General features: G+C 36.2%; 5 protein-coding genes and 1 pseudogene across 8 annotated transcripts in view; 3 read left to right on the top strand and 3 right to left on the bottom strand.

Annotated features, from left to right (window-relative positions):
• The first annotated feature begins 1,162 nt into the window (after window positions 1-1,162).
• Window positions 1,163-2,075, top strand: LOC137582695 (chymotrypsin-2). The gene has a single exon (XM_068297336.1). The coding sequence runs from the start codon at window positions 1,175-1,177 to the stop codon at window positions 2,045-2,047; it is 873 nt and encodes a 290-aa protein (XP_068153437.1). The 5' UTR covers window positions 1,163-1,174; the 3' UTR covers window positions 2,048-2,075.
• Window positions 2,048-5,062, top strand: LOC137582698 (chymotrypsin-2). Its single transcript, XM_068297339.1, has 2 exons — window positions 2,048-2,060; window positions 2,134-5,062. The coding sequence occupies exon 2, from the start codon at window positions 4,212-4,214 to the stop codon at window positions 5,037-5,039; it is 828 nt and encodes a 275-aa protein (XP_068153440.1). The 5' UTR covers window positions 2,048-2,060; window positions 2,134-4,211; the 3' UTR covers window positions 5,040-5,062.
• LOC137582701 (chymotrypsin-2) lies at window positions 2,076-2,992 on the bottom strand. Its single transcript, XM_068297341.1, has one exon. It carries the CDS (start codon window positions 2,933-2,935, stop codon window positions 2,144-2,146), a length of 792 nt encoding a protein of 263 aa, XP_068153442.1. The 5' UTR covers window positions 2,936-2,992; the 3' UTR covers window positions 2,076-2,143.
• On the bottom strand, window positions 2,997-3,988 carry LOC137582699 (chymotrypsin-2). The gene is made up of 2 exons (XM_068297340.1): window positions 3,261-3,988; window positions 2,997-3,195 (listed from the first exon to the last, which is right to left on the bottom strand). The coding sequence occupies exons 1-2, from the start codon at window positions 3,981-3,983 to the stop codon at window positions 3,100-3,102; spliced, it is 819 nt and encodes a 272-aa protein (XP_068153441.1). The 5' UTR covers window positions 3,984-3,988; the 3' UTR covers window positions 2,997-3,099.
• Window positions 5,063-7,166: 2,104 nt separating the features above from the next.
• Window positions 7,167-8,115, bottom strand: LOC137582700 (protein lifeguard 1 pseudogene; annotated as a pseudogene).
• A 9,977-nt stretch (window positions 8,116-18,092) lies between these two features.
• Window positions 18,093-27,654, top strand: part of cher (filamin-A) — a 31,241-nt gene continuing 21,679 nt past the window's right edge. The window contains exons 1-2 of one of the 4 annotated variants that reach the window (XM_068297316.1): window positions 18,093-18,611; window positions 20,409-20,775. In XM_068297316.1, the coding sequence (XP_068153417.1) occupies window positions 18,180-18,611; window positions 20,409-20,775 (799 nt within the window). In that variant the 5' untranslated portion in view covers window positions 18,093-18,179. The remainder of the gene's footprint in view (window positions 18,612-20,408; window positions 20,776-27,654) is intronic. The other 3 variants (XM_068297317.1, XM_068297319.1, XM_068297320.1) reach the window with 3 other exon arrangements.

Below are 27,654 nucleotides of genomic sequence, written 5' to 3'. Positions count from 1 at the left end.
TTTATTTCTATATCTTAGCTGACAGAATTTCTTATCTTTAATTTATCTAATACTTTTCCTTTTAATATCAGTTGAATGGCATTGAAAAGAAAACACAAAGAAAGAGAGAAAAATACTTTAAAAAGTAGTGAAAAAAATAAATAAAATCTTTCCTAAAACTTCTAAAATAATAGGACTAATCAATGATTAGTTGATTCAAATGTAAACTAAATAAAACTAACTAAATATAGTGCCTAAAAAAATTAATCTTTTATCAGCTTTTAAATGAAAAATTGATTTAAAAATAAAGGCAATTCTATGCTTTTTTATATATGCTATATTTGCATATAGTTTGCGTTTAAATATGATGTTTTAATATAATTTTAGAGACATCTGAAGTATGGATAGTTATCAAAATTAGCAGCGGATTCTTTTACTAATAAGGTGATTACCAAATCGGAAAAATCTGCTATGTAGGTTGTCATTAGGCTTTCCTATGTTTAATTAGCTTTCTTCTAATTAAGATAAAAATTAAACTAGTCCAGGTTTGGATCTTATTTTGAAATGTATCAAGTCTAATAAACTTGATTAATCTTTGAAGAAGATTATGTTATAGGTAGCTTCTTTATGCTTTTTGAGTTGAGTAGGTTATCTGTATTGGTATATCAACACTCTTTTTCATTTGCACAGTAAACAAAAGATACATATAAAATCCCAACTAAGATCTCGCAATTGCGATGCTTCAAGCACAAATGAAAGATGAAACCAGGATATGTTATCATAATAATGTTAAATTTTTGGTCTTACCAAAGTAAATCTTCAGTTTCATATCCAAGAATCGATATTAATTTTGATTTGTTTTGCTAAATTGCATCATCAAATTTTTGGATTTTTTGTCTTTCTGCTGCCCTGGAATCCACTATATTTATGTATGTAGGAATGTTTTTCTATCGGACTCCGCTGGCGTCTTGGTCTCCGGTCATATCCATTGGTGTTTTCCGGGCAATTGACTGTCACAAAATCGTAATCAGAGCACGTCTATATCAGTTTATGATTTAGATATCAACTTGACGGACTGCAATGTTGCGGATTTACGATATTCACTTACGATATTGCAATGATTTTTTTATGTATAAAAGGAAAATCACGATATCTAGATACATTTAATATCGAAAGTATCGTGTATATTGTCAGAATGCTGTCGCTCTCATTGACGGCAACTTTCTGCCTACTTCTCCTGTTGGTCAACTCCCAGCCTGGAGTCTCAAAACGTCTAGGACCTGAGCTTAGCCCAGAAAAGAAGGAACAATTTGCTGGTTCATTGAGCTCTGCCTCGAGTCGCGTTATTGGTGGCACAGATGCCGTGGATGGTGAGGCTCCATATCAAGTTTCGCTACAGGGTACTCTCTACAATGATCACATGTGCGGTGGGGCAATCATCAATAAGGATTGGGTCCTAACCGCCGCCCATTGTGTGTACGGCTACAATCCACCCTATCTGCAAGTGGCAACGGGATCTATACGTTGGGCTCAACCAGAAGCCAGGTATCAAGTGAAGGAATATTATGTACACTGCAATTACAATTTTCCCAATTATCACAATGATATTGCATTGATTCATCTGAACGAGTCGATTGTGTTCAATGAGTATACACAGCCAGCTCCCTTGCCCACGGAACCGCTCGTCGATGGTGCAGAATTGGTACTCACCGGCTGGGGTTCAACGGAGCTCTGGGGTGATACCCCCGATGTACTGCAAAGGGCCAACCTCACGTATGTTGAGTACAATAGATGTCAGGAAATAATGGGTGGCGATGACAACAACGGTATTTGCCACATTTGCACGCTAACAGACGAAGGCAGAGGCGCGTGCCATGGGGATTCTGGTGGGCCGCTTACATGGCAGGGTATCTTGGTGGGCCTGGTGAACTGGGGTTATCCCTGTGCGATTGGCTATCCAGATAGCTTTGCTTCGGTGTATTTCAATAAGGATTGGATTTCCCGTGTTACGTCGGGAACTTGCGATTCCACCTGCCATTGCTATGCCAGCAATTATCCCTCCCTATGATGACAAATAAATGGTAATACGATAAGTATTTAATCTTTGATTTTTGCTTTTTTATTGTATCCAGAACTAGAATAGTTAGTTTACAGCTCTTGTGGCCTACGTGGAACATTTGCTATTACCACTGATGACACTGCGTATCCAATCCAAGTAGTAATAGACATTGGCCTGCACATCGGGCAATCCTTGTCCGCAAGGACGACCCCAATTAACCAAACCAACCAGACAGCTGTTACTTACTAAAGGACCACCAGAGTCACCATGGCAGGCACCTTCGCCTGCCTCCGAGAATGTGCAAATGTGGCCTACACCCATGCTGGTGGTCTGGTTAAAGATTTCTTTGCACTCGTCCAGACGCACAAAGCCCAAGGCTAACTCTTGCAGATCTTCCTGGGGCCTACCGTAGGGTTCTTCAGCACCCCAGCCTGTAAGTACGATCTCGTCGCCTTCACGGACTGGTCTTCTGGGCAAATCAATTGGTTGCGTAAGCTCATTGAAGGTTATATTTTCGGTGAGCTTAAGTAGGGCAATATCGTTATGCATATAGGGTTGATCGTACATGCAATGTAGATGTATTTCAGAGGTTTGGTAGACAGCTCCCGGCTCAGCATAGCGATTTGTTCCTGTCACCACATTAATCTGAGCTGGCACATAGATCTCCACACAATGGCCGGCTGTAATTACCCACCGCTCATTTATAATGGCTCCACCACAACTGTGGGAGCCCACAACCTGCTGAAGTGAGACTTGATAGGGTGCAGAACCTATTGCTGCATCTTGTCCACCAATGATACGGCTTGAAGGCGCTTCATATGATTGCAGTGGACCCAGGACTCGTTTGCCCTGGGAGAGGTGGAGGATCGCCAGTAGACAAATGTAAAGAAATTTCATCTTTCTCAGCTAAAATGTGACTTGTATGAATGGTCACTGACTAATGACTGAATGATAATCATTTTTAATTGAACAAAAGTTTATTGAAAATATCGATTATGGGTAAATGATAAGGTAAACTTTATCAGGAGCAGTTTATAATATCATTCGATAGCCAATCAATCCTACCTTTCGGTAATGTGATAACTGCCACATTTAACATTTCCGCTGATAACACTACGTATCCAATCTAAGTAAAAATAGGCACCGGCATGCGCATCCTAGAGCAGAAAAAGGATATGCATATTGGTTGATTATTAATTTCAAGGAATGTCTAAGCACTTACGGGAACGCCGGTACCACAGGGCCAACCCCAGTTGACTAAGCCCACTAGCTGGTTATTGCTGATCAAGGGTCCACCCGAATCACCATGGCACGCTCCTTCGCCCTCCTTAGAGAATGTACAAATATGACCCACATCGCAATCCTCTGGATTACTCAATAACATCTGGCACCTGTCATGTGGCACATAACTTAAATAAAGAACTTGAAGATCGATGGGTGAACTGCCCCACAAAACAGTGGAGCCCCATCCAGTTAGGATAACTTCAGCTCCCGGCAACATGGGTTCAGTCGGTAAAGCAATTGGCTGAGTACGTTCATTCCACTCTATTGGTTCCGTCAAAACCAGCATAGCAATGTCATTGTGATACAGCGGCACATCGTATCTGCAATGTACATATATAGTCTGGATAAAATGCCTGGCTCCTGGTCGATTGTATTGATTGGTACCGGTTACAACCACCATCATTGCCGGATCAGCACCATCGACACAATGCCCGGCTGTGAGTACATGTTTCTGTCCAATAATGGCACCACCACAGGAGTGAGCTCCATTCAGGCCCTGCAGCGATATTTGATATGGGGCGAAACCTTCCTCGGCCACTTGACCACCAACTATACGCTGATCCTTATTGAAATTCCCAATTGTTGAGTTTTTAATACGTATGGCCAGGCTACAGGAGCTGCAGGCCAAAAGCAGCAGAAGCAGAAGCAGCTGGGAAGTCATTTTGTTTCAACACTTGTTTAGCTAATGAACCAATGGTTTTGCCCAAATGGATATTGGATGTCCAGTAATGGGGCTTTTATTGCAGTCAGATAAAGATCCAGTTTATTGGCAAATTTAATGCGATAGCCGTGGTCAAATTTCCCCATAAATTTGACCAGGCAGGTACACTTAACGATATGAATCGAGGCACGGAAAATCCAATTGCCAGTCTTTGTTTGGATATCAGTCATGATATTACGTTGTAGAAGAATCGGAATTCAAACTATTGTCCTGATACTGGCGGCTTTCGCACCACTATATTCGCATAGTGCAAGTTCGGATAACCTTCAGTTCATAGTTGGTGGCCAGAATGCTGATGAGGGCGACGCTCCCTACCAGATCTCATTGCAGACATTGCTGGGACGGCATCTGTGTGGCGGGGCCATCATCTCGGATCGTTGGCTTCTCACAGCTGCCCACTGTGTAAGTGGTTATCCTGCAGATCGTCTTCAAGTGGTCGCTGGAACATTGCAATATGCGATACCAGGAGCTATCTACTATCCCGAGTCCATTTACCTGCACTGCAACTACGACACGCCCAAGTATCACAATGATATAGCTCTGCTGCGAGTGAATCAGACCATTGTCTATGATGCTCTTACCCAGCCAGTCAACTTACCCATCGAACCATGGGCCGCGACAGGAGCACAACTCCTTTTCACAGGATGGGGCACACAATCAATATCGGGCAGTACTCCAGCCCGATTACAACGTGTCCAGCAGCAATATATCACCACTCAGACTTGTAGGTCTCTTCTATCCGACTACGAAGATGTCGAGCTGGGTCCTTGCCATGTCTGTGCATATCGACAATTAAATATTGGCGCCTGTCACGGAGACTCCGGCGGACCTCTTGTCCACGAGGGCATCCTGGTGGGCTTACTCAACTTCTTTGTACCCTGTGCCCAGGGCGTGCCAGATGTTTTCATGAATGTCATGTACTACAGAGATTGGATAAGGCGGGTTATGAGTGGCAATGCGAAATGTACTCAAGTCCAAGAACAAATTATTGGTTAAATAAAAATGTTAAAATACTCAAATTGCATAGTTTAGCTTGAATTACACACTATAAAAATTTAACTACTTTCATAAACTGATTGGACATATCAGAGAAATTCACTGTGGGTCAGATATTTTATTGGCCTTACTCATTTCTAATAGTAGAAGAAGAATTTATGGTTACTGATAAAAATCAATCATTTCATGATTACTTTAATAGTTGATCAAGTAATTTTATCATATTTAAACAGATACAAATTGAAGATAGGGAAATTTGGATAAAATGTTGACAGATTCTAGTGTTTTGTTTTCTGATTTACTTATAATCGTAGTCGTAAATTATTAGTTTGAGATTGGACTAAGTTTTATCTTAATTGTATTAACTTGCAAGTTTCTGAGCTATTATTTTTGTATTTACAAATAGAAAGATAAAATAAAAGATTGGTAAAACTTAATCATATGTTTGTATAGAGACATACAAATTAGTTAACAAATTAGCAAAGCAAAATGTTGACTTTATTAAATATTATTGTAGATTTGCTTCTATTACTACGTTGGTACAATGGTTCAATTGGCTGTCTTTAAGACAGTGTCAAAAGAGAATGAAACACCTGTTTTGCCATGTTATACTATCAAATTAGTTGTTTGTGTTAAACAATTACCCTTTGATTTGAGAAGGTAAATATTTTGTTTAACTTTTTATAATAAACACAATGAGGGAACTGGAAGATCATACAAATCGGGTTCCCGTCGCACCAATCATCATGACAATCCAATAAATTGGTTAGTTTACAATATAAAAAACAGCTTTGGCCATTGGCCAAAATAATTGATTGTAGATAACCTGAGTCACAATTTCTTGGTGTTTTTTTTTTTTTGTGGCTTTCTTATTTATGTCAATGACATGGATGGGTGTCCGTCCTCTTTGGCCACACGTGTCGATGCTCTAATTAGAATTAGGTAGACATCCAATGAGCAGTTCCCATTCGATCAGACAAGATCTCTTAGTCATATTCTCAGTGGTTGCTGTCAAAAAGACGAAATACTGTTCGAAAGACGTCTCGTCTCTCACACATCTATGGGGGCATGGAAATTCTGAAATATTTTTTGAATTTCAAAGAATTTTCTCGCTCTGTTTTTATTCAGCTATCTGCGCTCATACAGTGTGCGTTTTTGTGTGTGTTTATATATGTATATAGATGGTATCTTGGCATTTTCGAAAAAGTTTTTCAGTTGCTGCATTGACTTGGACGTGTGCGGATCTTTTTCGTTCGTTCGTTTGCATTTTGTGTGGAATACGCGTCGTATACGCATTATTTGCTACATATACATACATACATGTAGACGCGTGTGTCATACATACATATATGAAATAGAAATTTTCGCAACAACTAAAATAAAGAAAATTTTGCCATATTAAAAGTTAATATGCTAAAGTATGTGAGAAAGAAAATTTAACCTAATAAAGGCAATTGCGCCACAGAAATTCGACAAAATATTGAAGATACTAAGCAAAGAAATTGTGATGAATAATACAGGCCAAATCTTGCCATGAGTGTCTCCTTATATATGAACATACGAAAAGAAAATATATATAAACACATATACAGTCAAGTGTATATTCTGTGCAAACATATGGACAAGAAAACTGAAAATATTTCATGTGTCTAAATTGAATTTGGCTTTTATTCTTCGTTCGTGCTCTTGTCCCTTGTACAGAATTATGAGATATTCTTCTCTTGTTATTTTTCGTTTTCTTTGGTTTTGAAAAATTGCGTACAAAGCGTACAAATATTTTTAGTATAACTGACTCAAAATTGATGGTCCTGATTGGCCCCATAAGATAACGCGTGTTGAAAAGCATTATTGCTGGAGTGTCTGCCATTAATTGAATCACATGTGAGAACGTAAAATGAATTGGTTGCTGAAGTCCTCATCAGGCGCCAGATGTTTGCATCATTAGTGATCTTTATTTAGAACTACAACATATTTTGACGATGCAAACTATCAAGCACCTGAGACACATATTTAAGGCCAAATTACACAATTTTAGCTTGTATTAACGATAACATCGTAAAGAACAGTTTCTTCTACATCGGTTTCTAGGGAAATTCTTTCTGTAGTTGAATAATAGTTGCATAAAGTAATTTATTAAGAGCATTAATTGAGTATAATGTGATTTGTGCAACAATTCTCTATGATACTTATTCAGAACTACCAAGTATAGTGAGAATATCCATAAATATGTTAACAACGTCCAGATACAGATTCAAAGCCGCAAAAATATATTCTTCTGGACTTATTGAATACTTGTGCTTTCCACCCATCATTAGTTGAGTATCATAGATCAAATAAGCAGAGAACAGCAATGCACTAAGTGAGGCATAAATCAATGTGGATAATTTGGTATTTATAAAGATGGCCACAATGCCAAAGATTATCAATATAACTAAGCAGCAGAGTAGTATGCCTCCCGATGCAGTGAAATCATATTTAGTTTGCAAGGCAAACAGTGTCAATGCCAGGCAAACGATTGCAGTTATGCCCACAGCCAACAGGACCTCGTTTGGCCCATATCGGCAGGCAGATACTCCCATCAGGAATGATTGCGCCATGGTATATACGCTTAAGAATATGAAATTAGTTGGTGTCTCACGTCGCAAATTTTCACAACATATCAAAGCCAGCATGGTAATAAGCGTTATAATCAGGGCAAGCCAGAAGATCCAGAAATTGTGAATCACATACTCTTTCACATTGTCATTGAGCACAAACAGTGAAACAACTCCAAAGGTGGCCACCAATTGTCCCAACAAAATAAGATACACTTTGCGTAGGAAACCATGCCGAATGCTCTGATTGTTAAAGGACAAATTCTTGGGCTGATTGCTCGAATCGTTCTCTATATCACCGCCGTAGGATCTATAATCGGTTGATCCCAAAGCTGATAATGGGATACAATTATTATTACGACCATTAGCCGCCACGCCATATTCCATCGGCTGACTATTTAATTCCATTGCGAGCTATATTAATATTTTTTTAAATAGACGACTAAAATATAGAAATTTACTGAATAATCTGACTCTGACTAAAACTAGAGCAACTTTAACAATTAAAAGTTGGCGTAAAATCCAAAGTGTGTTGTGTTTTTAGTTTTTAGGGCATGAAATCGGCTACACTCAGCTGTTCCCATTTTATCCATTTTGCGTACCATTGTAGGATAGTCATATCACTTTCGAGTAGAACGATTTACTTACCCAATATGAGCATAATTACTATAGAAATCATTATTATGTAATCACAATGCAATAATAATTAGTTATCGCATGGGAAAAAGAATAAACCATTTAAAAAACGCTTTTACCGAATACCGACAAACAAATTTCGCTATGCAGCGTTAAAAACTAAAGTGTGCCCTTTAAGTTTCACCTTGTTTTATAGGCGCAGCACATGATATGAGAGGGAGATTGACTAGGAATGATAGTCTCTCCAAGCCACTCACTTTTTCTGACTATCACTCTCTCACTTAGTCACTGAGCACAATATTTTTCAGTGCCAATTGTCTAATACTAACAAAAGGTTCTTTCTGGGCACTTAACTGATCTTTTCTCAACTAAAACAACTCATAAATGTTATAAGTAAACCTGACTAGATATACCAAATTTGATTTGACTGCGTTTAAAGGTCACCTGTTCTTGAGAAATGTTGGTTAAAATGTACTAATTATCATCATCATAACAAAGAATTTTCTAAATTCATTAAAAACTCCGAAAATGAGAGACTAGAAAGACCAGATGACTGAAGCAGGCAATTTTATTAAAAGTGTCCTTTGTAGGGTATTAACAACGCTTTATTGGAGGCTAAAATAGGCTCTTCCAGTTGTAATATTTTCCTTTGTATGATGCTTTTGTTGTAGGCGCTGCTGTTGTTATTTCCGTTTCCGCTGACGAAGAAGTCATAGATGTTAATCCAGTGGTTTCCAATGAGTGTAATGAATACGATTGTGCTACTGCAGCAAGTACTATTACGCACAAAAGAACAATGTGCGTCTTCATCCTAAAATACTTTAATTATAATGACTGCCTTTTTAAGCATAACTTCTGCTTATATAGAAATTTTTGGCAAAAACTGACACAAATGTCACCAAGTTTGTGCAAAAATCATAACACAAAACACTTGTGCACGCGGAACTTTTGTATTTAAATAACCTCGCATGTTTTCATCTTATTCCATCTATTTATAATCTTAGGATACACTTTGTCTAGAGTCTAGACCAGCAACACAGTTTATTTGTTTGTGTGTTTGCCTTACTTTTATTATATTTAACTCCATTCTAAATGTTGTTTAATGTTTGTAAAAGAGAACATCACAAAATCCATTGGGAACAGAAGAGAACAAAATGTTTTAAAGCAAGATAAAAACTCTTTAATTTGTGACATATTGTGAGCTATCTTCAATGTAGTTAAACTTTTTATACACTTTCCCATATTAAATACTTTAAATAAAAGCGGCACAAATTGGAAATCTAAATATCTAATAGAACGTATGTATATATTTTTTCAGCTTTAAGACCGCAAGGACTGCAGGGATCATTATTGTTTCCTCCGCATGGTAGCTTTGGTGGTGCTTGTCCACAAGGACCAACATTATTTCCTCCGCATGGTGGTGCGGCAGTTGATGTTGCTACTATTGCTCCTGTTGTTGTTGTGTCAGCTTCTGCTGAAGTCGTTGCTTCTGTTACTGCTACCGTGTCTCCAATAACAGTCCAGCCAAACTCAAAATCACTAGAATAGCCTTCATCTTGAACTCTTGCCAATACTCTAATTATTTCTTCAGAAACTTCATCATTTTATACCGCTTAAGATTTTTGCATATTGACACAAATGTGTATTAGGTTTTCTTATTTAGCCAAACATTCATTTGAATAGGAAATCATAAAACAATAACCCACTTGTGCAATTATTTGAATTCATAAAGCAAAACTTTCCATTAGACGAAAGGTTATAAAAAAAGTTTTTAATAACAAATGGAGTAAAGACACACACCACAAAGAAATCTAATAAAATAACATAAAAAATCAGTTCGTGTAGGCTTCGAAAGGATGGTCACAGGATGTCATTTCAGGATGTCTAACATATTTAGTTTCAGTTTGTTTTTTAAGTCTAACAAGCTTTGAGCAGTGTCGGATTGTTTTCTTTACTTTTACCTCCTTAGTTTTCAATAAACTACAGATATGTGTATATATCCTGAAATCACTTAGTCAATGACTTTGAAGTGTCTATAATTAATTTTAATATTATTTAGTTATCAAGAAAATTGGCAATTGTTTTTCGTTCAAATGACTAAAGGCAAACGATTCAATAATCAGTTGATTGGCCGAGAACACATCTCAATTGCTAGAACTGATCTAAAAATGTATTGCCCCACTGGAAGGGATTACTTAATCGACACATTTAACATAAAACCCTTTGAGTTCAGGAAATCATTTGCTTTATTCGAATGTTTGGCTAGAAATAAGAATTTCTAATAAAAGAAGTATAATTTTTGGCCACAAGGATTAGCACCACATAAGGGTTTTGGTGGTCCACAGGGGCCTCCTCCGCATGGTGGCTTAGGTGCGCAAGGACCTACATTGTTTCCTCCACATGGTGGTGTAGCAGTTGTTGTTGATGTTGTTGTGGGTTCTGATGTTGTTGTTGTGGGACCTGATGTTGTTGTTGTCCAACCTGATGTTCCCGAAGTTCCAGTCGTTGTCGTGGCCCCAAAAATACCAACAATTAGTCCTGCTAAGCACAAAAGAGCCAGGGAAGTCTGCATCATGAATTCGTGCAATTATAATAATCATTTCTTGCAAATCACCATTCTTTTATACTAATCGCGAGCAAATTACGCATATTGACACAAATGTTTTATCACTCTTTTTATACCCTTGCAAAAGGGGTATATTACTTTTGGTCAGAAGTGTGCAACGTATAGAAGGAAGCATATAAAGTATATATATTCCCGATCAGCACGACGAGACGAGCTCAAATAGCCATGTCCTTCCGTGCGTCGCTTCCATACAAACGGCAAGGTGACAAACAGTGACTTTTCTCAATAACTTCGTAATTTTCTTCGGACACATTACACTTTTTCACAACAATTTTCCACTTTGACGGCTATGGGTAAGGAAAGAGTAACAAAAAAAAACTTGCTAGGGTATACAAACTTTGACGCGGTCGAAGTTAGCCCCGCCCATCTGGTTTGTCTAATGATTTCAAATTTAAGAAAAAATCATGAAAGAAAACACCTGTGCAAATTATTTTATTGGTATACCAAGCATCCAGAATTGAAAATTGTTTCCCCAAAGCAGACCATTCACTTGAGATATTTAACATGTACAGGACCAGTCCTTTCCATTCGTATTTTCCCTTTAAAGCTTCTTCCTTTGAGAAAATAAATCATAAAGAAAACAAATTTTGTATTGTTTAGATTGTCTAACGTATACGTAATCACTGTTATCTAAAATTGACTTTCACTGCTAGGCTAATAAGTACTTTTTATCGGCAAAAACCCCGGGCTAAACGTTTAACAGTTTCCACTGCATGAACTTGCAGAACCGATTCGGCTGAATTGCTATAGAGATGGCCAAGAATTTCTATGCAGTATGGAACAATTTCAAATGGTTATTTTCTTTGGAGAAGGATAAACCGAAGTCGACGCGATAAATAACTTATTTTTTTATTCTCTTATTAATCATATAACTTTGAGTGTTCAGAAAACAAAACTAAAACGTGACGTAGGCTCCGTAATCTTACTAAAGAAGGATAACATTTTTAAGGCAGCAGCAAACATCAACAAATATTTAAAGCCAAACAACGATATCTTCTTGCTAATCCGGGAATGTCATATATTTTATTGAGGGAAATTGTACCATATTTTTACCAATTCGACTGATTTACCCACGGTCAGGGCTTTATTTTGACTCCTATTACATATTCATCCGAAAATATATTAAATAAATAAAGCAAGCTTGAGATTAAGCTTTATTTTTTATTGGAAATAAAAATTTCTAATAAAACTACCACCACATAGGGGTTTTAGCACGTCCGCAGGGAACACCTCCACAGGGTTGTGGTGCAGCAGTTGTCGTTGATGTTGTTGTTGTTGTTGCTGTTCCTGATGTTCCTGGTGTGGCTTCTGTTAATGGTGCCAGACCTGTTGTTGCCGTTGCTCCGAAAACACTTGCAACCAGAACGATGATGAGAACGAAATGAGTTTGAAACTTCTGGGCCTAGTTTTGACCAACTCTGATTCATGGAAATACATTAAGTCTAATGTCTACTTACCACTTACTTGAATAGATATCGACTCATAGCTTCAACAGAAAGAATCCCAATATAATCCCAATCAGTCAGACCTTTGACTCTCACACTTTTAGCACTCTGCTAACATCTGAGATTTTTGAATTGGAAGCTGAGTGGTTTTACAATTTTATTTTATTTTGGCTTTGCTAATTTTTAGTAAAAGAAGTATAATTTCCTGCCACAAGGATTAGGACCTATGCAAGGTGGCTTTGGTAGAACAGGTCCGCAAGGACTAACACATGGTGGTGAAAATGGGGCAGTTGTAGTTGTTGTGGCTGATGATGATGTTGTTGTTGATTCTATAACGATTGGTCCCGAAGTTGCCGACGCTGATTGTCCCAAAATACCAGAAAGAACTCCTGTTATGCACAAAAGAACGAGGATTGCTTTCATCTTGAATTCTTTCAACTATAATGGTTGCTTCTTTTAAAAAACCATCAATTTATATACTGACAGACAAGATTTGCATATTGACACAAATGTGTTTATTATTTTGTCTAACATTATCTTCACAAGAACAAAACACAACAGCTGTGCAATTATTTTATTGTTCTTTTATTAATCTCATAATTTTGATTGTTAATGGAAAAATGTTTTAGTCTTTATTAGACAATTAGACGCCATTTTTAATTTGATAGAGGATTTGAAGAAATTTATAAAATAATAATTCAACAGAAGGATACATAAGTTACTCTGAATCTCAGATCTCTTAGTTCTCAGGGAAAGCCAGCATTGACACTGCAAAAGATTGAATAAAATTTGTTACAACTCAAATCCTTTCAAGATCAAGTTCAACTTCAAAATATACGTTTTTGTATTCACAGGGGGGAATCGAACAATATCAAAGCCATTCAGACCAGATTACAGGGATTATTGAATAAACAAGTCAAACTAGATTATTAGCTTTATTTTCGATTAAAAATAAGAATTTCTAATAAAAGAAGTATAATTTTTGTCCACAAGGATTAGCACCACATAAGGGTTTTGGTGGTCCACAAGGGCCTCCTCCGCATGGTGGCTTAGGTGCGCAAGGACCTACATTGTTTCCTCCACATGGTGGTGCAGCAGTTGTTGTTGTTGTTGTTGTAGTTGTGGTTGATGATGTTGTTGTTGTTCCTGACGATGATTGTCCAATAACACCAGCAATGAATCCTGCTAAGCACAAAAAAGCAATTGAAGCTTTCATCTTGAATTGTTGCAATTTTTATGATTTCCTGCTGAGAAACTCCCTTCTTATATACTACCCACCAGAAAATTAGGCATATTGACACAAATGTATAATTACTTTGTTCCAAGACACTTGTGCAATTATTCTGAACTCAGTAAATTAACTTGAGAAACCAACAAAGAAGTGGTTCTGGGAATTAAATTCTCTTGACTGACGTAATAAGAGAGACAAGCCATTCCGCTCACCTAAATCAGGAGCACAGAGAACTCCTCCAATGTTTGTATGCATATTGGACTGGACAGAAAGATACTGATTATATAATGATATAAAAAGACAATTTTTTAATTCAATTCATTTACATTGCATTATTTATAAAAGAAGTATAATTTTTTGCCACCACAGTTTCCGCCGAAAAGTTTCCTCCGCATGGTGGTGGTGATGTGGTAGTCGTTGTTGTTGTTGTTGATGATGATGATGTCGCTCCAAAAACACCGGCAAGAAGTCCCACAAAGCACAAAAGAACGAGGGCAACCTTCATCTTGGTTTATTGTAATTGTAATGATTGTCTTTGGAGAAATTTCATCCTTTTATACAAAAATCAATCAAATTCCCTAAATTGACACAAGTTTATTACTTAATTTTCTTATTGTGACAAATCTTGCACGTGTGTTGTTAGAAAGTTTGTTTAATTTGAATTAAACATTACTTCTTAAAGTTTCCTATGCTAATTTGAAAGCCAAAAGTAAATATTTGGTTTATCTATGAAGTAAATTAAGATATACATAAAACCCCGCCCTTTTTAACTATGTTCTTATGTACATATATTTTTGAGCCATGATATGTGTAGCTGATATTTGTCCCGCACAGTCCAGATTCGAATAAAAACTTTAAAATTTAAATTAACGTAGTTTCGACTCAATTTACTCAGCTGAATTAAGATTTTTTCAAGCTATTTATAATTTTCTATAATTTTCTTTATTAATGAGAAGAAATTATGCAAACTTTTGGTTTTCCGCTTTGTTTAGATCCCGCTGAGTTATTGTTAATTGTTGAAACATTTTTCAATATACGCAAACATTTTCATAGACATATAAATAGAAGCATATCTACACATAAACATTGTCTAAGAAAACTAAGTCTACACGTGAAAATTTCTTTCATGGTACACAATGTGAAAACAGCTGTTTAAAAAAAGTCATAAAAAGTAGCAAGAAAAATTTTTAAGAAATATAAATAAAATGTATTTAAGAAGCGCACACGCGTAACATTTGAAATAAAAGTTTAGCAAAACGACAAAATAAATATTGAATAGAATTTTTTAGAATTTTATGTTAACTTTCCACTTTTGGCTCAAATGTAAATGTAAAAACTGATTGTCAAATGGCAACACAGGTAAATAGGAATAGATTTTTTAATTACCTCATTTAAAAGGTCTAATTCGGCTTTTATTTATTCTCTGACTGTTTATTTAGAGAATTAGTTATATGAAAATTCGACGAGTTTCTCGACCCGGCAAATAAAATTGGAGAATTTATGAAAGCGTCTAATAATGAAGGGGAAAACTTAGTCATCCTTTGATATGCAAAATTTTACGCTTTATAAATTTCTTGATTTCATATTTTTATGAAGTCTCTCTAATGCTGTTGCCGCTGCTTGTCTTTCAATTTTGTTTTTTATTTTTCGTTGTTGTCCGATCCACTGAGTTGGCCTGTCTATTCGGCGTATTTCAAGAGCAAATTGTGTGAAATATGTTGCCAACGGGGCGGATGAGTCATGCGGCGAGGGAACACGGAATGGTTGGAAATGTGCATATGTACTTGAGGCGACCCCGTCAACCAAATGCAATTGCCAAACAAATGAACCATTGGTAGACACTTTTCATTTGTGGCTAACAATAATAGACAAAAAAAAAAAGAATTCTATAATTAAAACTACAACAACCAAATCAGCTGCGTGCAAATATCACAATTTGTGTGTTTGTATGTGTATTTTCGACGATGGGGAGAACAGTGGAGAGGAAAAGAGACTAAAACCTGCCAAACAGAGTCAAGAGTATGCTAAGACGTCAGCGTCGTCAAGCAATACCAAAAAGAAAAAAAATGAGCAACTCAATGTGAATCCTAAAAGCGAATAAATATTGAACAAATTATGTATTGAAGATGCTGGTGCACACCTCTGAGCAATGAAATAGAAGCGCATGATAGATGGTTTTAAAGGTTTTTCAATATTTAATATATAATATTTATTATGTTTGTAAGTAAATTATCTAAAATGTTGTTTCTGAACATTATTTTAAATGGACTCGATCAATTTAGATCAAACAGAAAATAAATAATGGAAAATTCAGAGAATTAAATTGGCAATAAACTTTACATCTATAATTTACAAAAAATCGACAGTTCTAATAATTATTAGAAATAATGCAAAATAAGTTTAATCCCTTTGTCCGTTAGTTAGTGAAGCACCTCACAATTGCAGATCGACTTGAAGGACGTAAGGCCGATTTACGGGTAATATTCTTTAAGATTTGACTAAATTTGGTACCAACAATGCCACTTGCTTGATGCACTTCCAGGTTAAAAAACACACCATAGTAAACACTATAAGCCCTTGGAATAGGTGTACCTATTCCGATATCCTCCGCTGTAGAAATTCTTGCAAAAAAAAAAAAAAAAAAAATACAAATAATAATAAAGAAATTGAGCGAAAAGCTGCGCGCGTTTCGCTGCATAAAAACTTTGAGCAAGCAGGCGCAGCCAACTCAGTCGAGTTGAAATATTGTCGCGGTCAAAAACATTCTTATTGCAACGACGACAAGACGACTACAGTGACGACAACAATAACTAAAAGTGGACAGAACATATTGCAACGCGTGAGCGATCAGATTGAAACGGAACGGAATATATGAACGATTTGTGCAAAATATTTGAAAATATTTAAAATTTGTTTATTTCGAATTGTGTCGAGAACAAAAAAAAAAAGTGCAAGCCCCCCACAACTGGCATTGTGTAATTAGTTAGGGGCACCTCAAGTGATTGATTAATCAGTATTATTTAACTGAAACTATTTCCATTTCAAAACATTCAAACAAAAAAATCAACAATTACCATGGCTACCAAAAAAGTGAGTTTCAGTTTGCAAATTGCAATGGTTGAAGTAATCTAGTTTATGTCATAGCATTCCCTATTCCGTCATATTCAAGAACAAATGTGTAAAAACAAAAAAAAATATTGGAGGACATATGGTTTTCATTACCTTTGCATTAAAACCAAAATATTTTGTCAAATTATTTTTAGATGCAAACGCAGCCAATTTTCATTTCACATTGGGTTTTTGTGTAAATGTTGTGTATAATTTTAGTTTGCAAATAAATTAAAATTAATTAAAATGGAAGCAAAAATTTATTTAGCATTTCATTAGGTGCTCTATGAATCATACATAGCTAGAGAGATCCACAAGGCAAAGCAAGGCAAGTGGCGCCTCACGTTCTCGTCGTCGTCACCATTTTTGGTTACATTTTTACAATTTACAATATTTCCATATTTGGATTGAGAAAATACATGATTCGTTTGCCTAAATCGGGGTGGGGGTCAACCGTATACTCCCTTGTGGAATGTTTCGAAGGATTTGCTCTGAATTTTAATTTCATTATCGATCATCGTTGATCAGGGGCTTCCAAATTTTCAACTCATTTGGCTCTAAACAAACAGATTCTTACCATATTGAGAAGGTCGTCTGAGTCTGTCAGCCTCATTTGTTTCGGTCATTCAGAGATGTCGTTGTTCATTTATGTCTGCCTTTCGAATTGGCAATTTCGAGGGCCCGTGCGATGGAGGAGGGAAAGCATTAAAAAAAAATAAAGCCATTTGCCAAAAACCTGCAAAATTGGCAAATATTTGACTACATTTTATTGGTTTTAGATCAGATGTGTACGAAGTTAAGTGCATGAATCATTTTACTTGATTGCTGGGGATATAATGGATTAAAAACTAAAATTTTAATACATTCCTACGAACATAAAAGGAAATAGAAGATTGCTTGAAGTAAATTTTTAAGTTCTTATCACAAAAATGGGTGTGAGAGGATGTTGGATCAGCGGCAACGACAAATGGTCCCTAAAATACTTTCCTTCCCGGGCTAAAAATTGTCAATTTAAGTCGAATTGGAGAAGATTTTTGTTGTCAAAATATCTTGATATACAACACACACTAAACCATCGATTAATTATTCTAAAAGTTATATTAAATTTAATATTAAATAGCGATGAGTGTACAATTCATGATTCGCTTATCAGAATTTTAATGATTCAAGCGGTTTCGTCATTTATTTTTACAAGTTTTTGGAATAATATAAATTTCTGGAATGTGGCATACTTTGCGGCGCCCGGCGTCAGTCAGTAATTGAAAGTTATGAGTAATAAATATATTAAAATAGCAAATTCATTTTACGTTCTCACTGTGAAAACTTAAGAACATGTTTCAATAAGTTTATTATTTTTCCAATAGTTTACTTCGGAAACTCCGAAAAACAATATCTTGATCGTTCATCTACTCCAAGAAGCAAAGCGAATTCATTAAGAAAGCTAAGCGAATTCAGTTAAATATCTAAGCGAATTCTGGCAACAAGCTAAGCGATTTCAAAATGGCAAAGCGAATTCAACAGTGCGCCGGCGAAATCATGGCAGAGAAAAGTAACGGTCGATCGGGCAACCACGACGACGCGGACGGAATAACTCCAAAACATAATACCGCGATCGCTAGAAATCAACACGTTAACGGCGCGGGTGACTTAGTGCAAAATAGTTATACAAACGGCCAAACATCGCAAGCGACCATATATCTTAACCATAGTAATAACAATCACAGAGGCCAATATAACCACCAACAACAACTGGGCAACAGTAAGCTGCCCAATAATAATAATAGTCCGCCAAATTCCGCCAACGCGTGTGTTTACAACAATAACAACAACAACAACAACAGCCACAGTGATCAGAATTTCAGCAATTTAAGTTTCTACGCACAACAACCGAAAGCGTCAACAAACACCGGCGACGTTTTCTATCATCAACAGGTGTGTCCTCCTACCCCGCCCCCGCCCCCGTTCATCGTCTACGTTGTCTTTTAATTGTTGCATTTCACATTGCGTTTTGTCGCTGCCGGCATTTCGCAATTAATGAAAATGTTAATGAACTTCACACGCTGCGCACTCAGCCTGAGCCCTAAGCGGACGCAGAGGCAGAAGCAGACCTGTCGCCTAGTTTGCCAACAACTTTAATTTCTTTTTGTGGCCCTTTTTCTGGCCGAGTGACAGCGAAGCGAAAGAATTGTGAAACGTGCGGAGGGAAAGGGAAAGAAAGACGCGACTTCGTCTCTCATACTCTATTTATGTTTGTTTTGTTACTAAAACCACACGCAGACACCGAAGAAGAAGAAGAAAAAAGAAGTTCTCTGGCACGCAAAAGTTGTCTGCATCAAAATAAACCCTTTCAACTAGTTGGCATATTTTGAATTATTACTTGCATTCTTTTTTTCACTCATACGAATTTTTTAATTAGTTTTCTTTAAAAAATTTCAAAGAGGATCATTAAATGTACATATACATATAATCTCATTGACAGAGGAGAAGTTTCACAAAAAGAGTATCAAAGTCTTCGGTTGTTATTAAATTGGCTTTAATTCTTGATTGCGACTTTTGTGCGTGTGTGTGAAGAGTGGACTGTCCGTTCAAGTTGATATTTGGATTGTCTGTGTGTGTGTGCGAAGAGAGTGTGTGTGCCTTGATTAAACTGGACTAAGTTGGCGTCTTCAGTGGACACGGACCACACCTTTCCTTACTTTGTTACAAATCCATTTCGATAGGCCTTGCAGCAGCAAAGCTGACAGTTTTTATACCCTTGCAGAGGGTATTATAAAATTGGTCAGATGTTTGTAACGCACAGAAGGAGACGTTTCCGACCCCATAAAGTATATATATTCTTGATCAGCATGAGAAGCTAAGTCGATATAGCCATGTCCGTCTGTCCGTCTGTCCGTCGGTGCGTACGCGTTTTACTCAGCCATCTTAAGAGCTATCGGGATGAAATTTTTTTGGGAGCTTTTTTTTACCCGGGTGAGATAAAGTATGAAAATCTTTGGGATCGGACTACTATATCATATAGCTCTGGAACAAAAATTTTTGCAAAAATTGGAGTATCCCCATGAAATTTACCAATATAATAGAATTTGATATAAAATCTCAGATCCCAAAATTTGACCCTGATCGGATAAATAGAACACAAGTTACAGTCTATATAAATCGGTTCAATCGCTGCCGGCAGCTCTGCTTGCTGCCTACTACGTCATCATCAAATCAACAGAGCACATGCATACACACACAGACGCAACGCTACATAAACTGTATGTGTATGCGTGCGTTGCTTTGCTTAGGGAATGAGGGAAGAAGAAGAACAAATTGTACATAGTATGAAGAGTAAAATTGTTTTGTTTGTATATTAATGAATTGAGTTGCAGAAAACAAATTTTGAACATGTGAAATTATTATTGTCAAGGACTGCAAGGGTATATAAACTTCGGCATAGCCGAATTTAACTTCTTTGATATTTTTTTCTCCTTTTTGCATAACAGTTAAGTGGTTTTTGAGGTATCAACCTACACACACACACACGCACACAAATGCATTTCATCCTACCACGCCCATTATAGGAATACACTTTCAAATTAGGGTATATTATTCATTTCAACCACTGTAAAATCAATCGAACAGAAGCCCAGGCGAGGGCATCAAAACTGCGGCCAAGCCGAAGTTAGGAAAGCAATTTCATTGCCAATACTGTGTGAGCTAACTTGTTCTAAACCCCTTCCCCCACAGCCCAACGAATATTATCCACAGCAGCAGCTCCAAAATCAACAGCAGTTGCCGGATCAATACGACGAGAATTTTGACGAAGACATGGAAGCTGAACGTGATCTTGCCGAGGATGCGCAATGGAAGAAAATCCAACAGAATACCTTTACACGTTGGGCCAACGAGCATCTAAAGACCATCGATCGTTCCATAAATAATTTGGAAACCGATCTATCTGATGGCCTTAGATTGATTGCCCTTGTTGAGGTTTTGTCGCAGAAACGTTTGCCCAAACATAATAAACGACCAACATTCCGTAGCCAGAAATTGGAAAATGTTTCAGTGGCCTTGAAATTCCTCCAGGATGAGGGCATCAAAATTGTTAATATTGGTGAGTTAATCCAATCATTTTTTTTTTTTTCTTGTTTCACATTCTAAGAACTGACAATTTGGGTTGGGTCTACCAGAAAATATGATAATGGTTAAGATGGGTTAAAGTATGGGAACTTGAAAAGTTTGTGCGGTTAAGCCGCATTATGACTCACTATCTTTAGCAGAACATTACGTGAATCATTTAACAATTTGCACTACTCAATTTTGCATACCAAATAGATATCTATTGAAAGAATTGTCTTGCCTTTTGTATTGGTTAAATGATGGCCAAGCGCCACCAAGGAGAGAGAGAAGTCGTCTTCCATTGCATTCCAAGCAAGCCCAGATCACAGATGGCAAATAAATGTTATTTCAATTGTACTCAATGATAAAATGATGTCATGCTTATGACTCTTGTTCAATGAGATTTTTACTTTCATTTATATTTATATATAGGTATATTATGCATAATTTAAAATCGCAACAATAATTTGCAATAGGAACTCGTACCTGCAACACCTGACATCACATGAATTTGTTGTGATGTCAGAGAATCTGCTAAAAAACAAAACCGAAACAAAAACAAAAAGCCAACTTCTGCTAATGAATTTGATAGCAAAAAATATCAGCCAAGCGTGGACAATTTTTTTGAAGGTTTTTATTTCATTAGATAGAGTAGAGAAATACCCCTTATACGGTTTCCGTTCCCGATCCATGCCTTAGCCATGGAATAGAATCAGTGTTCTATTGCACCGATAACATGCTAATTTGCATTGATTAAACTAAATGAACATGTGATACTAATAATATTTTAAATGACTCATTGCCAGTGACCAATCTCAAGTTCGGACGGTCATTGAGACAAAGTGTAATATTTCAAGCTAGTCTAGTGAATTTGTGTGTCTTGATTGACTCTTTCAAGTGACGCAATTGATAAGGTGTCCCGCTTTAGTTTTTTAGTGGGACTTTTGTTATCACTCAGAAGGCAGATAAGAGAGGGAAAGAAAGATGGATTGTTCAGTAGAACTTTACTATATACAAACAAACATACATAAAAACAAATACAAAAACAAAATACTCATTTGTCAATAATTCGACAGCTTTGTCAATAATGTTTAAGGTATACCCTACATCTGTATGTATACATTGTATATTGTATATATTATATGTCTTGAACCACATTTGTTTGTTAACATAAATTCCATTACTTTGTTAATAAACTTTTTTGCTTATGGCATTACCTTTTTTTGCCTTGAACCAACGTCTATTGGCTTATCAGTATTCAATACAATAACTTTCGCTTTGGTTTGGCTAACAAAATGTCATTAACCATTGACCGTTTGGCGAGATAAGAAAGTCATATCTCACTTTTATACAATTTTGGCAACATTTGCTAGAGGTATTTTCTTGGGTAATTTATGAGTTTTAAAACGCACCCAATTTCTTTCTAAATTGTGCAAATTTAGTTTGCAAAAATTCAATACAATGATTATGTCTAATTAATTTAACGACTTGTTGACAAAAAGAAAAAAACGCACCTCTTCCTGTCTGACGAAAACGAATTGATGTGTATATAAATGCGTTTTGGATCAAAAATGTATAGCGAAAGCTCACAAATTTAAAGAGAAAATAGTATTTTTTTCTTACTTTTTTCGATCGAAATGAGAAACTTGTTTTGCCGGCAGAGTTTCCACGATATTGTATACATATAAGAGTACCTACATATGTATGTGTGTATGTATTATAATCCACTGTTATAATTCCAAGGGCGTAGTTTGATTCTGTTCATTTCTAAATGTATGTATGCAGGTGGGGTGGTAAAGGAAAGAGTAGACACATCTACCATTTGGCACCAATTCCCAATTCAATTCTCACCTGTTGAGAACTTTGTGTTCACTTTTATTAGAGCATAACGGCCCTGGCGCCAGTGGCATTCAACAGTCCATTGATGTCGCTCTTCAAGTGGTTTATGTTTTGCGTATTTTGCATATTTGCTTAACTGAATAGATTCTCAATCACTGCACAGCTTTATTGAAGTGGTTATTGTGCCCTAGAGAAAATTAGTTAAGGGGATACAAAGTTTGATTTCATTACAGCCTTTTGGGGAATTTCAAAATCATAGGAACAAGTCTGTACAATCGTTTGGAAGATTATTACATCAATAGACATTAAGCAACTTTGTGAATATTTCTTCATTTTATTTTTAGAATATGATTATTATTTTTAAGAGTTTTTACAAGGACATTTAGAAGTTTGATGAAAATAGTAGATTTTTTGTTCAAAATGACGCCCAAAAGTTGAATTTTACTTGCAAACATTTGAAGAGTTCTTTTATAACTTGAATATTGTGGGCATTATAAAGTCAGATGAAAGACTATATCCTATTCCAATCATACATATGGTGTAATGGATATATGATAGACTGTTAATCGGGTCTCAATATATTGCATAACGTTTGACAATCTATTAATAACTTACTTTCTATTTTGCCCCATCAGAATTGATTTTTAATTAATTAATTAACAACTTAATTGTTATTTCGAAATATGTATCTTCAATCATCTTAATTTGATGTACCACAAAATAGATGTAGATACAGATAGATGAACGTTTGTACATACATATGTATGTTTGATGTAGAAATTGCTTTTTGCTACGCCCATGTTCAAAAATTTATTTCTTAGTTATTTCCTTTGCTTTGTGTCGATCTGTTGTTTTTTTTTATATTATTTTTTTTTTGTTGGGTCTTTTGTGCTGTCAATTGAATTAGCGCGAATTCGTATGAAATTGGTTGGTTTTTTTTTTTTTTTTTTTTTTTTTGAGCGACAAACCGAAATTTTGTCTACAACTTGCGTTTTGCGTTCTCAGCCGGCTTTCTGTAGATTACCATGTCCCTGGACTCGGCGTATCTACAAATGTTTGCGCTAAAAGATCTACAAAAACAAATAATAATAATAAAAAAAAACCACAATAAAATGCAAAATAAAGTAACAAAATTAAAAGTACGAAAACAGAGTGGAACAGAACCCTCTAATATACACAAACACGCACACATTCATACATGTGTTGTAGGAATGTTTGTTTGGACGAATGTGTATGTGTTCAGATAAAAGTCGTTCAGTTGACTCAATGACATCATCATCTCCGGCTTTTGCCTGAGTTTTACTTGGCGTCCACGCTAAACTTCAAAATATAACTTTAGGCTCCCTAAACATTTGCTTCAGGGTCTCACAGAGTCGGACGATTGTGACTTCAGTGAGAAAAACTTTGGTGGCGGCGTTAATGGTTTTATATAGACAAAAACCAATTTGTCACAGTCAATTGATTGCTATTGATGATGACGACAACAACGCAACACTGCAACCCAAAAGGGGCGACAATCAAAGCTCAAAAAAAACCATATTGATAAAAATCATTCAAAATAAAAGAAGAAATGAACAATCAAAATGTACATAATTCATATAATTGAGACTTCTTTATGTGTCATTTGACCCAGTTTTTAATGTTCAAACATTGGCTTGTTAATAATATTACTAAATAAAAGAAATGATTAACTGTCAATGGAGATAAATTGTTTCTAGAAGTATTTTATGAGTCACCTGGAGACCAAGTATTTAAGAAATAAAAGAAAACTCAATCGAAAAGTACATAATTTATATATCTTTATGAATTCAATTGACACAGTTTTGAATGTTTTCTCATTGTCCGGTAAATATTTTTTTAGATAAAAGAATAAATGGGAATGTTAACTCTTTAAAAGTGATAAATTTGTTTCTAGAAGTATTTATTGAGTTGATCAATCCCTTAAACAGATGAATCACCTAAGGCGACTAAATATAAATATAAAAAATAAATAATATTCATTTCTCATTATCGGCGAATTTCCGTTGACTTTGTGTTTTTTTTTTTTTTGCTTCATTTTGATGAATACCTGAGAAACCGTGTTTTGATGTTTCAATGCAGTCAGCACGTATTTAATGGTTACCGATGTTGGTCATCTATGACGCCATCAATTGGTCATAGTCGTCATGGCTATGACTATGTTTTTTTTGTTTTTGTTGTTGATTATATTAACCCGCACGATTAAAAATAGAAATGATCGAGGGAATGAAAAACCACTCAACATTGAAATCTAGTCAAAATGATAAGATTAAGCTCTATTATTGCAATACCACTTGGCATTATATTTCTATTTTGACTTGGCATTGTAGACATTTATTCAAATTAGCAGCCATGGACCGTTAGTTTAGAGAAAGAGAGAAGAAAAGACCCGTCTCAATTAACCCCAAACAAGTGAAAAATTACACACTTTGAGTGAATGACACCATAATGTGGGGCAGCAAAAGCAAGGCAACAAAACAAACGTTTCCCACATCAAAATCTGTCCAAAAAAAATGGAACTAAATAGCTTATGACAAATATGTATACCCTGTAGCACGTTTCAGGCTCAACTTTCTCAGGTAATCCCATAACAATCCTATTTGTGGCCAAGCTGGCACCATTTGATGTTGAGATGCTGTAAATGTGGCCCTCTGCTTCTAATTTAATTAGCCACGCAACAGTTAGATGAGGCTTTTGCACCATAGAAGACTGCATGATTAGCCTCAGCCGCCGTCACCGCCACCGCTTAGTCGAGAAACCGTGTGGAAAACTGGTTTTTCCGTTTGGAAAAATTTCTTCTTGGCCTAGACATGGCATTTTATCGCTTATGTATATATGTATGTATGTATGTCTCTGCCGGCTTTGGCTCTGGCTCTGGCTTTGGCTTTGACGTGATCTTGGTCTTTTGGTATGCGCGTGCCGCTCAAAGAACGTGTCTGGCAACAATTGACCCAGACCCAGCCGGTTGGCGGCCATGTACATACGCGCCTCAGAATCTTGGTTGCAGTCTCAGCAATTTGTCCCCTCCATCTTCCTTCCGTTCGCTGCAGCATTCGCATTCTCCTTCTTCTGCTATTATCATCATCATCATTCGCTTTGACTCAGTTTATTTGAAAATTAAATACTTCTTCTGTGTTGCGCTTAACATCATAATTCTTGGAGTCAGCTAGATAGAGAAAGACCAAAGAGATTGTTGTAATGGCAGCATATAAATCATGCCAAGTCATCATTCCACCAATTCGAATCAAATGCCATGCCACATAAATATGCACACCATATAAGAACGAGTTCTTTATGTTTAAACCATAAAAATTATCATTTGAAAAGTTTAACAACTATGCAATTATGATTTGTATCAAAATGAGATCTTCTGACTTATAAGCAAAACGAAATATCGCAGATTCCTTCTATTATAATTATGGCAAAAATGCAAGAAACCTTTTTAAAAGTTTAAATAAACTTTATCTTACCAAAAGGTTCTGGACTCTTACTCTGCTAATCTTATCTTGAAACAATTTTTGGCTGCCCTGAGATTCACATAATATTGATAAGCTTAATGTTTGCTTTTCTAGATTTTTATAAAATGACTAATATGTTTTTTTTATAGGAATTTGTTTTTCTCATGGAATTAAATTTAGGTTTCCCACTGATAAATATCTTGGGTTATTCATTTTCCCCCTGCACATTAATGCATATGTATGGGATCCCTTTTTTATTTTCCTCCTCAACTTGGAGGAGGAGTGGTTTGTTGGTGGAGTTTTCTGCCTAGTTAATATGCATTATCTTTTGTTCTCTCTCTTCCTCTTTTTGTCTATGGCTCCATCGCATCGTCTATTAGCATATTTCTAGATAATTTACACAACATTTTCTTCTTGTTCGCATTGCTGTGCCAAAAACAAACTTTGGCGGAGTTGACAACCTGTTCCCAGTTCAAGTTTGTCGAGATTGGCACGATGTTGGCTGCCTGCCTTGCCTAATTAGCCAAATCATTTCAACGCTATTTCTATTTATTTATACATAACTACAAACAAACAAACAGACAACACATATACACTTCTCTATATGCCGTTTTAATTGCTGCTTTCTTTTGACTGGGAGTGGATTGATGGAGAGATGGCTAAATCTATTTGTATTGAATGTATTTTTAATAAATATGTCAAGTGGCTGAGCATACTGATTGCCCACTTAATTCATTTGTCATCTCTTGGCATGATGGCATATAAAAATTTTTCCAAATCGAGGCAAATGTGCATTGAATATGGCTATGAAAAAAGTGGCCTAAGTGGGGCCTGTCAGTTAATAAGCCGGTTTCCAATTCCAAAACCAAACAATGCCAACTTGCATATGTACATAGAAGAAGCATGTTCATATTTTCTTTCTCCTTTTTATTTTTTTGTATTGTTTTGTTTTGTTTTGCGGGTGTTAAACGATTCATAGTGAGGTTGGTTGGGGGCATCAGCAAATGGTTTAACGCCTCGTTGCACAGCATAAATATTCTCTACTAGGAACTTTTCTCTCTCTCTCATTCTCTTCACATAGAATCTTATGTAGAAATCGACGAAATACTATACCAGTTAGTAAAATATTTAGTTCGCGCGAAGCTAAGGAGGAGAGTATTTCTTTATAATTTATATTCTCGATTAGCATCAACAAATGGCAGTCAGCGGGAACGAAAAGGGTTTCCCGCTCTACCATAAACCAGGTAGTAAATGTTTGTTAACTAGATTGTCGTCACCGAAAAGCACATAGAATATTTAATTACAATTGAAAAGCCGCCAACCTTTTGCACAGTTTGTGCAAACTTTCCCTGAAAATGTATTTTCAATTTGCTGGAATTTCATTGTTGTTGCCATGGTTCAATGAGTGCCAAATGTAAGAGAGGTGCGACAATAGTCGAATGATAAGCGTTAGCATAGTTGAGAACAGCCTTTCACTTTGTCAATGCTTATCAGAATCAAAGTTCAATAAACTCATACATGCAAACAAAACAAAAAAAGACCGTTAAGTTTAGTTAAGC

The sequence above is a fragment of the Drosophila tropicalis genome, unplaced genomic scaffold (genome assembly GCF_018151085.1).
Source record: "Drosophila tropicalis isolate 14030-0801.00 unplaced genomic scaffold, ASM1815108v1 contig_859, whole genome shotgun sequence".
NCBI lineage: Eukaryota > Metazoa > Arthropoda > Insecta > Diptera > Drosophilidae > Drosophila > Drosophila tropicalis.
The sequence above is the reverse complement of the archived record's forward strand: the minus strand, read 5'-3'. Positions and strand labels throughout refer to the sequence as shown.

Coding starts and splice junctions, on each gene's coding strand:
- LOC137582695 (XM_068297336.1), top strand. CDS start 1,175: ATGCTGTCGCTCTCATTGACGGCAACTTTCTGCCTACTTCTCCTGTTG.
- LOC137582701 (XM_068297341.1), bottom strand. CDS start 2,935: ATGAAATTTCTTTACATTTGTCTACTGGCGATCCTCCACCTCTCCCAG.
- LOC137582699 (XM_068297340.1), bottom strand. CDS start 3,983: ATGACTTCCCAGCTGCTTCTGCTTCTGCTGCTTTTGGCCTGCAGCTCC. Junction 3,196..3,260: donor CCTGTGGTACCGGCGTTCCC/GTAAGTGCTTAG, acceptor TTTCTGCTCTAG/GATGCGCATGCCGGTGCCTA.
- LOC137582698 (XM_068297339.1), top strand. CDS start 4,212: ATGATATTACGTTGTAGAAGAATCGGAATTCAAACTATTGTCCTGATA.